Source organism: Betta splendens, chromosome 10 (genome assembly GCF_900634795.4).
Source record: "Betta splendens chromosome 10, fBetSpl5.4, whole genome shotgun sequence".
NCBI lineage: Eukaryota > Metazoa > Chordata > Actinopteri > Anabantiformes > Osphronemidae > Betta > Betta splendens.
In genome coordinates, this window is record NC_040890.2 from 15,760,015 (window position 1) to 15,773,698 (window position 13,684).

Here is a 13,684-nt window from a genome sequence, read left to right on the forward strand (position 1 = left end):
CGGGTCATTAATTAAATGCAGCTATTAAATTCAATAAACTATTTGAGTCAAATGTAGAGATTCCATTCATTCTCAGTTCAGGTTTTTTTCTGTATCACCCGCAGCCCCAGGTCTGAGAAATAACTTACAGTCACAGTAAATCACTAATTGACGTTAACTGGGAAACGGCGTTTACTGTCATTCATTCACCTGTGGCGCCATCTAGCGGACGCCTCCAGAAGGAGCAGAACGGTAACGTCAGCTGATAGTGTAACCTCTGAACTCCTCCAGGTGGAGGTGCTGGAGTGGAGAAGTAAAGACACAAACGGCCGCAGCCCATCAGTGTAAGTGCTTGATTTATTTATCATAAATAAAAAACCAACCGAACCGCTTCGATTAGTAAAAATCGGATGCTTCACAGTGTTGAGAACAGCCACTTTGAGGGTAAAGGAGTAAATACAAAGAACATTCAGAACAGCAACACAACGACAGAATCCAACTGTTTTAAGGTTTCTGCGGCACTTTTCTACTTGGCTTCTTAAAGAGAGACACCGCACACGTTAACTGTACGTTATAATACACATTTACACAGCACTGTCCACATGGAAAACTGACCCAGGAAATCAGATACATTCAAATGTAGAAAACAGTGTCGTGAAGTGAAGTCATCGAGTGCCTAATTGGAAAAAATCCAAACTTTAAAATGGATGAGTTCTGCCCGAGGACTCGGCCCGAGGCTAAAAGTGCAAAAAGGAGCTTCAGAAAAAATGAAACGCTGATTATTGTCCCCGTGGCTCAACAGACGACTAGTGGTGAGTGGTTATTTTCTGACCTGATCGAGGATCAGGCATTTTACACCCTTCAGCTTAAGGCTCTAACATGGCAGCTGCCTTAAACCAGAGCACTGCACAATGTACTGACAAAGTCTGACTGAGCGCTTCGGTCCTCACAAGCATTTTTGTCTCAGGATGTTTAAAATCATTTCATTCAAATGTGATTATGTGAAGGCGTGGGCCTGATTTAACGCTTTGTTTGCATTGCATATCCTGAAAAATACATGAGGAGAACACACGTCGCCCGTCAGACCCTGGAAAGCTGCACTCGTGCTCAGTGGAAAGACTCTCTGTAAAAGCACTTGTTAGGAAATAAACCCTGACACGACAGACGTGTGGATGAAAGACTCGACGTCAACGGAACGGAGACTTCACGAAAAACAGTGAAAGCTACTTTGTGACTGGTGCGCTGATAAGTGAGGCTTTAAGCCTGTGACGTGGGGGAAACAATACAAACTGGTTTCATCCGCGGCTCCGTTAAAAAAAGAAAGCTGATTTAACATAAATCCCATCATTAGAGGCCGAACTGGTAAAACCACGAAACCATAGAAGAAGCAGCTGATGGAAGACCGGGTGGGTCCAATTTAAATCACGCCTCAGAGTCAGAGTGTGACCAAAGCAAACGTCGGCTATAAAAATGGCAGAAACCTACAAAACCATAGGAAAAGGAGGATCGCGGTTGTTTTCTGTGATAATCGTCTGGAATGTTTCGCCCGCGGAGCGCGACGGGACCAGCTGGTCTGGGCCACGTTTGGCCCCCCTCAGTCCGACTGGCTGTGGCAGCCCTTCAGGTAGAGGTCGTCCTGCGACAGGTGCGCGTCGAAGCCGTCGGCGTAGAGGCTGCTGCTGCTGCTGCCGCTGCCGCTGCCGCCCAGGAAGGTGCCCACGGCGCGGCCCTGCCGGGCGTGGCCCACCGCGTCGCTGAACACCTTGTTGATCTGCTCCTCCGACGGCATCCACCAGTCGGGGTTGGAGGCGCAGTGCATCCGGATGAACTCTGGCCGGGAGGAAACGGGTTTTTTTTTTTTTTTTGTTTTTGTTTTTAATCACTGGCACTGGAAGCGTGCGAGGCAATCGGGCCGTACCTCGGAGGCAGCTGACTTTGAGCGGGTTGAGCGGCCTCCTCTCCAGGCCCGGCTCGCCCGAGTGCACCGAGCGCTTCCTCTTGCCCAGGCCGCAAGAGAACTTCAGCTCGTCCGTGGTGAAGACGTAGCGGATCAGGTAGCGCAGCAGCCGCCGGCCGTCCTTCTTGGACGAGTTGACGGCCTCGTCCCACTGCTTGTTGCTGATGAAGAGGGGGTAGTTCTCCAGGAGCTGCTTGCTGCCCTGCAGGACGTCATCACCGCGGTCCTCCTTTACTTGAATGGGTTTAACGGAATGCATGTTGAATAATAAGAATAAAAGGCACAAACCTCAAAGACTGTTTGTCGCTCTTCTTCCTGCAGAGACAGAGTTGTGTCATTTCACCTCAGCGTATGCTGCTGCTAACACTTAGCTTCACTTAAGCGCAGGAAGGCGCCTCCTCACCTCCGTCAGCTGCTCCTCGGGCATCGGCTGAACCAGCTGGTTGTGGACCTCCAGCACAGTCTTGAAGTAGTCCAGGACATTCTGACAGGGGACTGTGTGAAAACACAAGAGGAGGTGGTCGGCGACACAAAACCCCCACAACGCAGCGTGAGAAGAGGTGATGCATCTGTATCTTTGGGGTTTTTTTTGTTTTTGTTTTCTTTTTTTTTCTTCCTTTTTTTCTTTCTTTTTTATCTTTGGGTTTTTTTGTTTTTGTTTTCTTTTTTTCTTTCTTTTTTATCTTTGGGTTTTTTTTTGTTTTTGTTTTCCTTTTTTTTCTTCCTTTTTTTTCTCTTTTTTTCTTTCTTTTTTTTATCTTTGGGTTTATTTTGTTTTTGTTTTCTTTTTTTTTTCTTCCTTTTTTTCTCTTTTTTTCTTTCTTTTTTATCTTTGGGTTTTTTAAGGATAAAGAAGCTTGATTTGTAATGAGCTGCTTCTCTACTGCACCTGGCACGTTCTCCAGCTTGTTGCGCAGCTCCTCGTTCTCCTGCTGCAGCGACAGCACCTCCTGCTCCAGCTCCAGGCAGCGCGGGCAGCAGCTCTCCTCCTCCTCGTCCTCCTCGGGCAGCGTGGACGACGGGTGGCCGTAGGACTCGGAGGGGGCGGGCGAGCCCCAGCCGCCCAGGCCCGAGCCGGGCTCGGCCGCCGCGCACGCGTCGTCGTCGCGGTGCCGCCGCGGCGCCGAGAGGAGGTAGGTCTGTAGCGAGTCGGTGAAGATGCGGAGCACGGCGGAGGTCTGCTGGTGGTTCTGATGGCTCTGCTGGGCCTCCTCGTCCGGGTCGGTGGTGGAGGAGCTCTCCTCGTGTCGGGACCTCCCCAGGGAGGTGCAGTGGACCCCGTCGGCCTCCTCCGGCTCCTCCTCCAGCTTGATGCCGGAGGACGGGGGCTCCAGGAGGCGGCCGTTGTTGAGGAGGCTGAGGACTCGGCTGCACTGCTGGGCGAAGGCGTCCAGGATGAGGCGGTTCTCTGGAGAAAGGAGAGGTCACGGGCGACAGTGATGGACGTTAACCACAGGAGTCTGCTGCAGAGCTGTCGGCCACAGACTCCAGCGGAAACGCATCAATTATCTGCCTTTAAACTCGTGAATCTGCCTGAACTGAAGCTGACAAATGCAGGAGAATACATGAATATGTGCCTCGTGTGTCTCGTGCTCAATGAGGCCTCTTTGTGCGGATGCTGTTTCATGCCTGGCCGCGTCCCTATTCTCTGCCGGCCCCTTCTCGTTGTGGCGCAGCTTTCCATTCCGGCGGCGTGCACGAGCCGTCCCTGTTTATAGAAATGTCAGCGTGATTATGCTGATTTATTCATATGTCAATAAACTGTAAAGTTGCAGCTTCTGCTGTGACCGAACTCGGGGCCCGAGCCGCGGGCCGGGCGCGTCTCGGCGAGGCGATCTCGCGCACACCGCCGCGTTAATGATGAGGAGTCGGCGCAAACAAGCGGCAAAATGAGTCGCGGGCGACCGCCGCTGCGTCGCCGCGCGCTCAAACGTGTCTATCAGCCCGGCGCAGATGTGTCGCATTTATTAATATGCGTGCTGTCTCTGTTTACCCGCCGAGATGTATCCGATATCATTCGCCCTCGCCCCCTCCCCCTTCCTCCCCCCTTCCTCCCTCACCAGTTCTGTGGCAGTGCGAGCGGAGAGCCTCATAAAATTTCATTAAAAACAACACGCTCTGCAGAGGCAAATTTATGAGCCCCATTTATTTTAATCACAACTCTTTGGGAAAAGCTTTTCAATGCAATTTGTGTTATTGTGTGCTGAACTGATTGCTGAGTCCCTGTGTCTCTGGTGCTTCATGAGAAGGACATCAAGGCTGACCCCCCCCCCCCCCGTCAGGCACGAGAGGGACATTAAGTTTCTCCCATCGTGCAGATAAAAGCACTTTGATGTGTCATTATCAGTGGGGAAGCGAGGCCTCTCCTGGTGGAGAGAACGGGGAAATATAGTGTTGCGTGCCGTCAAGTGCGCGCGCGCGAGAGCAGACGCAAACAATTAAATCTGGCTTCGGCACAAACACGACGGAGGAATCGGGCTGTTATTGTTACATTTCCAAATCTCAGGTGAGTTAATGAACGTCTCGAGCCGGAGCTCAGACCCGACGGTTTATCTGAGAAGCAACATTAAGCAGCAGCAAATTGAGCTGCAGCCACGAGGAGATTCATAACTGATTAGAGGATAAGATGTCTAATGTTTAATTTCATAAGTGCCAGATTAGATTCATTGCCTCCGTGTTAATGTTGGTTCCCGTGGACCCACCCCCCACACGGGAAACACATTTCTCTCCCGAGCCTGAACAGGCGTCTAATGAACAGCAGCTGAGGAGGGAGAGACTGGGAACAATGTGTTTCAACAGGAGAGTGTGAGGATCCGTCTCACACACACACACATCAGTGGATACGCACTAGTAAACACACACACACACACACAGTAATGTTTAGCACATGAATACTGGAGATTCAATCAAGAAGCCTCTCGTTCATAACAGAAGCAAATCAATCATGTGCCGTGGAAAGAATTGGAAATGGGGACAGAAACGTTTATGCAGGAAACACATAAACAAAAGATGAAACAGGCCCAAGTTCACAGACTCTGCCTTGTTGTTGATGGGACACACAACCAGGAACTGATGGAGCGGACTCTGGGAGCCGCTCGCCTGCTCCTAACTTTTGCACCCACCTGAGCTGATGCCGTAGCTGCAGTCTGGGGAGAACCTGGACTCCGCTCCGCCGCCGCGCCGCTGCCGCTGCTGGGAGCTCAGACCCGCCGCCGCCGCCGCCGAGGTGGACGTCGGAGCCCCGCTGCTGGGCCTGCTCTCACAGGGGAACCGCTGCTGCTGCTGCTGATGCTGATGCTGCTGGCTGCTGCTGCTGATGGCCACGCTGCTCTGGTGGAGCTGCTGCACGCGCTGCTGCTGCTGATGCTGATGCTGGTGGCCGTGCGGCTGGAAGCGGTGAGGCTGCTCCGGGTGGAAGGTGAAGTGGTGCCCGTCGCCGAGCGGAGGCGCCTCGGCCGCCGCCGCCGCCGACGACGACCTGTCAAAGCGCGACTTGCTCGCCGAGCGCCTGCTCTGGAAGGTTTTCAGCGTGCTGTACGGACCCCGTTGTTGTCGGCACGTCTTGGGCGCGCGCGGCCCCTCGTCCGCGGGCTGCGTCGCTCCCTCCATCCCCCGCCGGGCGTCAACAGCGCGGCGCACGGCTGCGGGTCGCTGCTGTGGCGCGTGCGTGTGTGACGGGCAGCTGACGAGCGGGGAGATCCGGTCCGTCGCCGTCTGGCTCGGTTCCCCTCACGCACACGGCGGAGGGTGGGCCCACTTACTGACAAGCCTCCGCTCCAATCCCCAGTCGGAAGCAGCGACGCCGAGACGCCTCCGGAGGGAAGCGCAGGCGGGACTTGCGCCGCCGCCTGCCTCCTTTGTAGCCCACGTCCACGCCGAGAACAACGGGGCGCCATAACCAATAAATCTGGAAATGAAAAAAAGGGCTCAACGAGATCGTTGGAATGAAAGACAGAGGCCATTTTGCTACTGAGCCCAGAGAATCCAGAGAGGACAGAGAGTAAAGAAAAGAGAAGCTCCCCGGACCCAAACATTACCGAGGCTTCAGTGTTGCTCATGTTTAATTTACTTTAATGTATTAAAATTTATTAAATAGATGGAATTAAAAAACATTAACATTTTTAAAATAGGATTTTAAAAACAAATACTTAAAGGATAAACAAGCATCTACAACAAAACCCGATTTTTAAACTTCAAATATATCAATATTATTGACTGAGACACTAAAGGTCTAAATATCATATACGCCTAAATAAAATAATGTCAACGTCGACAAATGTTTTGAATTTCAGTCATAACTTACTTTATCCTCTGAGGCCTCAAAGTTCGCGGCGCCACGTGGGGGCGCTGCATCTACAGTAAACAGGCAGGACGCGTGGAAAATACCTGCCACATGTTTTCTGTCCACTTCACTCGCTCGCAGCTTCTTCTGCTGCTCATGAAAACGCTTCAAAGTGTCTGGTCAATATTCTGCCAACCTGAACATGGCAGCGAGTCAAAAGGGAAGTAACCAAGTTACTGTGGACTTTGTACTCTTTGATTTATACTCCTAATTTACGATGCTTCCACTAAAGCAGATATTTCTCACATTTCTTTTGGTAAATGGTTCATTTCTCATGTTGACTCATATTGATGACAGTTAGTTTAGTTCCTTCTTTTCAACTTTTCAGTTGACAAATTAAAAAAAATAAAAACTATGAGGAGCCTGTTGCTTTAGATTTGCTTCTGTTTCATTGTGCTTCGTGTTTTTAGACTTGCTTCGTCATTTCTCCTACAGCTTTCTGTTACAGCAGCCAAACCACATCAATGTGGATCCAATTTATACCAGAAACTAGAGCTAGAAGATAAATGTAGAGTTAAAGTAAAAGACGTTGAGATGACAGAAGTGCAGAATGATGTCAGTGCTTTTGACTGGTATCTACTTAGTGACATATGTGGAATCGGATTTCAGCAGATAATTCAATGTGATGAGTGTTATTTGGGCTGTTGTCATGCTGCTTTTGTTAGTTGATCATATAAAACCGTCACGGTGCGACCCTCAGAGTCTGTCTCCTGTTTAACCCGTGTCCACCTTCACGGTTGTACGAAAGTCTAGCTTTGCTGCATCCCGTCGACCGAGGTGCTACGTGAACGCGCACGCCTGGTTACCATGTGCTACGTGCGCGCGTACCCCGCCCGGACCCACAAAAGCAGCGCGTCTCCAGTCTGGCGGCCGCACAACTTCAGACAACAACAAACCTGAGCGCGTCGGTGAGACGTGAACGGGAGAGGAGCGCTGCTCGCTGGCGCTTTGGACGCGGAGAAGGTTCATTAATGACGTTTAAAGCCGCGGCTCAGACTCAGCGCGAGAAGATTCAATTAGGAATTTTCTCCATTTTCACTTTGGCAACTTTTGGCCGAACGCGATTCGGACTGTGGCAAAAATGACGGTGACTTAATTTCACCTCGCGCCGAGTTTCGCGTTAACAAGTGACGGCCCATGAGACGCGCGTGAGCCGCACGGGCACACTCGGTGGTCGGGACCCGACGCCCACAGGACGCGGGGGCGCGTGGAGCCCCGCCGCTCGCCGGGATGCTGCGTCTGCTCCACTGCCTGCTGCTGGGATATCTGACCTGGAATCTGCGGATCTCGGACGCCCGGGGGGAGTACTGCCACGGCTGGCTGGACGCGAAAGGGAATTACCACGAGGGCTTCCAGTGCCCGGAGGACTTTGACACCACGGACGCCACCGTGTGCTGCGGCTCGTGCGCGCTGCGCTACTGCTGCGCGGCGGCGGACGCGCGTCTGGACCAGGGCGGCTGCACCAACGACCGGGAGGTGGACAACACGGAGTTCGCGCCGCGTAAGTTGGGACGGTGTTCAGTTCGGTTCGGTTCGGTTCGGTTCTGTTGAGTCCAGCGATGGGCACGCGCGACAAAGTCCACAGATTGGGTCACATTAATGGCACGTTCTGTCTAATTGAACGCCTAGAGAGGTCGTCTATTCAGAGGTCAGAGGTCACCCGTGAAACAACACCATGCAAAAAAGAGAGAAATGCGCTTTTCAACACCTTCCCGTTAATGAGTGTTTAACTTCCCAGTGCAAACGTTATCAAATACAACGGTTCTTATGCAAATGTGTTGGAAAAGAACTTTGAGATGCGCTTTCAGTACCAGCATTAAGATTCAGGGTCTGGTTTCCAGCACCTGCTTTTATCTCGGCTCATGTGGCTCGGTTTGACCTGGACTCCGTGACGATGGTTATCAGCGCAAAAAGGAACCAGAGGAGCTTCTGATGACGAAAGCCATCGCTCACTCAACAAACGAAACCAAGTCCTGCTGCATCACAATGCACAGATCCGTCCTCGCACAATCAGCCTCATTATACTTTCTAACATAAAGCGCCTTCGCTTTGGGCCCAGGAATCACCGCCTCATCACACAGATCACTCTCCACGGCCTCTTTAAACCTCCACAGACTGCGCGTCCCATTAACTCGCCGCCGGTCGACCGCTTTCTCAACAAGCGCTCACTTTGACCCGCGGCCTCCATCGGTTTTCTTTAAATTTCCTGAACGGATGAGCCGTGGGGGCTTCGGCCGCGCCGACTTTGCGCGCACAATTTCCCAATTTGTTCCCGTGAAAATAAATAAACATTTGTTAATTTCCTCCCACGGCGCAGAAAGGATCCGCGAGGCGAAACCGGAGACGCCTGTGTTTTTAGCTGGAATGCGTGGCTGTTGGCTTGTGCTGGTGATACTTTGAAGGATTTAGGAGACTTTGGCTGATTAATTAGTGTTCGGTGTCTACAGTACTTAGCAGAATAGGAAGGCGTTGATTGAGCCCAAGGCGGCAACACTTAACTTAACCACTATACAAATATTAACCAATTCATTTGTCTGCAGCTGTGAAGTCTCCTGGTGTCTAAACAGATTTAATCCTTATCTGGTCAAATATTTACAAAGGCTAAATTGACTAGTAGCTGTTTAATCTCCCTCCTCACACTGCCTGTGTTTCTGCCCCTAGAGCCTGTTTACGTGCCCTTCCTCATGGTCGGGAGCATCTTCGTGGCCTTCGTGGTGGTCGGCTCCCTGGTCGCCGTGTACTGCTGCACCTGCCTGCGGCCCAAGCAGCCGGCGCAGCAGCCCATCCGCCTGTCCCTGCGCAGCTGCCAGGGCGAGACCATCCCCATGATCCTCACCCCGGCGCCGCCGAGCCTCCGCGCGCCGTCGCGCCAGTCCAGCACCGCCACCACCAGCTCCAGCTCGGCCGGCGGGAGCAGCTCCGTGCGGCGCTTCTCCCTGGGGGGTCAGGGCCACGGCTGCCTGGTGTCGGCCTCCGCCCCCACCCAGACGCCCCAGACTCTGCCCTCGCCGCCCCCCTACACGTCCCCCCCTCTGCCGGGAGGCCTGCAGCAGCAGCACCCGCTGCCCCACACCCACACCCACACCCAGCTGCAGCTCCACCAGCCCCCCATGCCCTCGCAGAGCGCCGGGTTCCTGCTGCCGCAGCAGTACTTCTTCCCCCTGCAGCCCGACGCCTTCGCGGCGACCAAGGGCTTCGCTGACTTTGGGCAGAGCTGACAGGAAGCGGCCGGAGTGACGGGGGAGATGCTGCATTTTTAGGCACGAGGACGGATAAAGCTGCTGTGGAGGAGAAGGTCCTCTGCAGCTCAGCGGAGTTCAGCAGAGCTGTCACACCCTGTGCACTTTTAGGAAAAATTGTAAACAGAACTTCGATTGTACATTTTTATTTTTTTATACATGCTGGTTTTGGCAGTTGTGACATTATTAGAAAAATAGATATTTAAATCCAGGAAAGCATCGTTTCTTGACAATCGAATGGAGCCCGGACGGAGGGGAGGACCTGATACACAAGGACGTTTTATTTAAAAAAAAAAAAATTAAAAAAAACTTTTTTAGATGATGTGCAGGTTTTATGCTCAGAACAGGGTTGTCATAATGATTGTGATTTACAGTAAATAAAGTGTCTCACACTGATAAACCTTAAAGGGAAGTCTGCTGAATGACATTTAAAGCGGCGCGGGGGTCACGGAGGCTGAGACGCAGAGTCGTGCTGCCTGCGCGGCCTCTACCTGCCGCTCACCCGTGCGCCCGGCTTCACAGCAGGAATGCGGCGCTGAGATCAGTCATTGTCAGTGCTCAACGAGCATGGCGTGGTCACAGTGTTAAAAACAACTCGCCCCAGAAACAGAGGTTTGGGTTGCACCAACAGGTACGGCCAAGTCTCCACAAAGGCCGTTCTGTTCCCGGTTCATCTGTCTGTGGAACACGCTTGGCAGCGGCGTCTCGTAAAAACCTGCAGCTCGTCGAGTCGCCGACGTCTGCGGCTCCGTGCCTTTTCAATCGAAGCTTCTGCGATTCGTATTCATCAGCTTCACTTTCAGGGTGGAAGTTCGCTCAGCTCGTGTTCGTACTCGCTGCCGAACGCTTCAGACATCTGTATCACATTCCACTCTGCTTATAAAAGGAGATCGTAAGTTGTTAACACGTTTTCTTGACATTTCCTAAATCTTTTGGCCACGTCGAACCGTTCGAGTCTTTGCCAGGTCTTGGAAAAGTTTCACGATATCCCTGAGGCAGAAAAGCATCTGCTAGTGCACCTAAAGGCTGCTCTCCCTTTTAATCAAAACTGTTTTTTTTTCTGTGGACATGAATTCACGTTGGGTAATATCACAAAATCAAGACCTTCCTTTGACAGGTTTTTGATCACAAGTCTTTGTGTATATTTATATAATCTGTAATTACCACCAGTTTTCATTGTAAGTGGTGACCTGCCAATTATATAGTTTAGATAAAAAGTTGAACAATATGTGGACGCTGTATGAATTTCTAAGGCTGAACAAGAAAAAAAAGCCATGAGAAACTTTGTGGACATTAAATTGGGTTATTTTAAATTCTTTAATCCAGACGCTGATCTGTTAAAGAATCCAATTAGTGCCTGTCTGGGATCAGACGACACATTGTCACAAACAACTGTGCATTTTATTGAAACCATTGGCTGGTCTGAGCGGTCTGACATCGCTCCCGGCCTTTTCCTGTTTAGGTTCTCCATCCTGTTTGCTGCCGCACAAAGTCACAAAACGACGCAGTCATCACAAAGCTGCAGACACAAGAATCAGAATCTGTGATTGTAAAGTTTATTTCAGTAGTCCTTCATGGCAGTAAAAGACAACACTTATAAGTTTGCAGTCCCAACATGCAGAACAATCATTGAACAAAATGATGGAAAGAAATTAATATTGAAAATAAGTTAAAGGTGCAGCTTTTTTCTCTTTAGTAAGTGATCAACACTTGAAGAATCAAAATAGTACAGTTAACACTTCAGAGAACAATTTGTGTTATCCATTCATGCAGCCCACAACTTTTACAGACGTTTTTAAAATTTTCCAAAAAAGAAAAGCAACAGTTCGAGCCTCCCACGACGACAACATCCACATTCAGCAGTTCAGAAATGTGACATAACGACGGCCAATTCAATTTTAACACTAAGGACCAGCAGAGAAACATGATCTTTATTTTGCAGCTCATCGAGAAACAAACGCTTTCCTGAAAAGCGGAGGTGCTGCATGAACAAAAGTTACACACATGGACACTCAAGAGAAGTCGTGTACTGAAGCGAGATAAAACCAGATACCCACTACTGGAAAGGTACATCGAGTGCATTGTGCAACATCCTGTCCAACCTGTCGAAGCGAGCTGAGCATCGGAAACTCCCACATCTGCGACCGAGAGTTTAACCGCACGCGGTGAGACGCACACAAACGCACACACGTTCCCATACGGGCCATGCATCAGCACACAGTAATACACCATAGCTATACTTTGAGTCGTGCAGACGGACAACTGGAGCGAGCGTCACCAGGCGCACGCACGTACGTACGTACACACACACACACACACACACACACACACACACACACACACACACACACACACACACACACACACGATCGAAAAAAAAAACACCCTGGGAGGACTGAGGTCCCAGCATCACACAGAGGACACAGACATGCAGCGCACACAGCGACGTTACCCACAGTACAGGAGACACACACTCACACGGCACATGCACATGCAGGCGAGAAACCAACGCACACGCGCACACGAAATCTGAAATCTGTTCTCCCATAGGGAGAAGAAAGCAACCACACGGACAATGAGTAGTCAGTAATAAATAAATGAAGCCGTACCAATATTAATATTATTAAGAACATGACATTTAGGAAAGCTCGGGTTCCTCATTCTACCTATTCTAACCTGCCACTTCATCAGAGGATGAAAAACTAAAAGTTACAGACGATTCATTACAAAGCCAGTCAATGCAAAAGTCGTACATCTCCAATATAAAAATACAAATCCACAAAATAACTATAGAGACAAATAGTTTAGATACTGTCGTGGAGTTTTCCTGGCTAATATTTCTCTCTCTCTTAAGCTAATGGCACTTATGTTTGAAAGACAAGGGAAACTCTGTTAACACGTTGACCTTCGCCATCAGAGAGCCTCCTGGTCAGCTCCACAGGGACAAGCCTTCGTTTGTACATGTGCCACAAGGCACTCTAGTTTGAACGTTGTACGAGTGCAATACCGTGGTCGGGGAGACAGTGCTTGTGAATGCAGTAGGTGTGTGTGTGGAGCACTGGTGTATTCATGCTGGATAAACTATTCTTGGCTATCGTTTTCTTCTAAGAGGGAAAGGTTCTACGTAGGCACCGTTGTGATTGTTGAGACAGGAGTAATGCGTGGAATGCAATCAGTCAAAGCAGGACTACTGTATGTAGTATTTATACTGTATGTGAAAAAAATAAAACCAGGCACAATGTCTACATATGTTAAACATGAGACTACAATAGTAAGCAAGTGTATTTTTTAAATAAAATGGACATGAAGGCATGAGCAAATGTAAGGCTTTCAACAACAGATCCTTCTTCGAGTGCAAAAAGAAAAGAAAATACTCAAATGTCTGCTCTGAAGTGGTCCATGTAGCGCTGGAATACACTCAGGACTGTGATTACATTTGGTTTTAAGTTTTCCGAATTCACTAGTAGTTGGAGGATTGTATATTCAGCTGCTCTTTGGCGATTTATCACAACAATTTCAGATCCTCTAGAACTAATCACGGCCGGGTGTCTTAGCTTTTACAACAACAGTGTTTAGGAGTTTGATTTGAATTTGTTACAGTGACTTTTGGCGCCGCGCTAATACTGTCTATTTAAATCAACACATTGGAGGCGTCCCCTCCAACAAACTGAGTGAGAACAGTGAAGGACTTCAGACCACAGACTACTAAGAAAGCACAGTGCTCATCATGTCTGCTGGGCACATAACTACAGCTGAGAGTGAACACTGCTTGTTCCCTATTTTCCCCCTTTTTCAAAGATTACAAACGGGACAAAGCCCCCTCGGTGCTGGAGCCACACCCTGCTCCTCTGCTTCTGCCCCATTAAGCTTTAAATATCGCCTTTATAAATGGCCGTTGGGGCCCTGGATCGGCCCGCGGCTCACCACTCGTTGGTCCTCTGTTTGGTGGTGTCATATGCTCTGATGACCTCAGACTGAGACACCACTCCGTTTTCATCTTGAGAGAAGGCGTAGCCATCTGAAAAACAGAATATTGGAAGCACTTAGAACTAATGTGATGTAGATTAGGGACTGTTAAACTAAATCAAATTATATAATAACAAATGAACAAAAGGCAAAACTTAAATCAGTAGTTCAACATTTTGGGGAAAATGTTTATTTGCTTTG

General features: G+C 49.8%; 3 protein-coding genes across 9 annotated transcripts in view; 1 reads left to right on the plus strand and 2 right to left on the minus strand.

The window, feature by feature from the left end:
• Positions 1-318: 318 nt before the first annotated feature.
• Positions 319-6,987, minus strand: LOC114864646 (BEN domain-containing protein 4). Of its 3 annotated transcripts, XM_029165558.3 has the most exons (6): positions 5,059-6,987; positions 2,826-3,344; positions 2,340-2,431; positions 2,225-2,251; positions 1,898-2,138; positions 319-1,809 (listed from the first exon to the last, which is right to left on the minus strand). In XM_029165558.3, the coding sequence occupies exons 1-6, from the start codon at positions 5,543-5,545 to the stop codon at positions 1,574-1,576; spliced, it is 1,602 nt and encodes a 533-aa protein (XP_029021391.1). In that variant the 5' UTR covers positions 5,546-6,987; the 3' UTR covers positions 319-1,573. The 3 variants fall into 3 exon arrangements, with proteins under 3 accessions (XP_029021391.1, XP_040928517.1, XP_055368412.1); XM_041072583.2 differs by lacking the exon at positions 2,225-2,251 and having other exon boundaries at positions 1,898-2,165; XM_055512437.1 differs by lacking the exon at positions 2,225-2,251 and having other exon boundaries at positions 1,898-2,170; positions 2,340-3,344.
• Positions 6,988-7,143: 156 nt separating this feature from the next.
• On the plus strand, positions 7,144-9,924 carry shisa3 (shisa family member 3). The gene is made up of 2 exons (XM_029165559.3): positions 7,144-7,779; positions 8,940-9,924. Exons 1-2 carry the CDS (start codon positions 7,509-7,511, stop codon positions 9,494-9,496), a joined length of 828 nt encoding a protein of 275 aa, XP_029021392.1. The 5' UTR covers positions 7,144-7,508; the 3' UTR covers positions 9,497-9,924.
• A 1,127-nt stretch (positions 9,925-11,051) lies between these two features.
• Positions 11,052-13,684, minus strand: part of atp8a1 (ATPase phospholipid transporting 8A1) — a 72,255-nt gene continuing 69,622 nt past the window's right edge. For all 5 annotated transcript variants that reach the window (XR_008695895.1, XM_029165551.3, XM_029165554.3 and 2 more), the window contains one exon: positions 11,052-13,535. Coding sequence is in view for 4 of the 5 variants with exons in the window: in XM_029165551.3 (XP_029021384.1) it covers positions 13,438-13,535 (98 nt within the window). In the remaining variant the exon portion in view is untranslated. The remainder of the gene's footprint in view (positions 13,536-13,684) is intronic.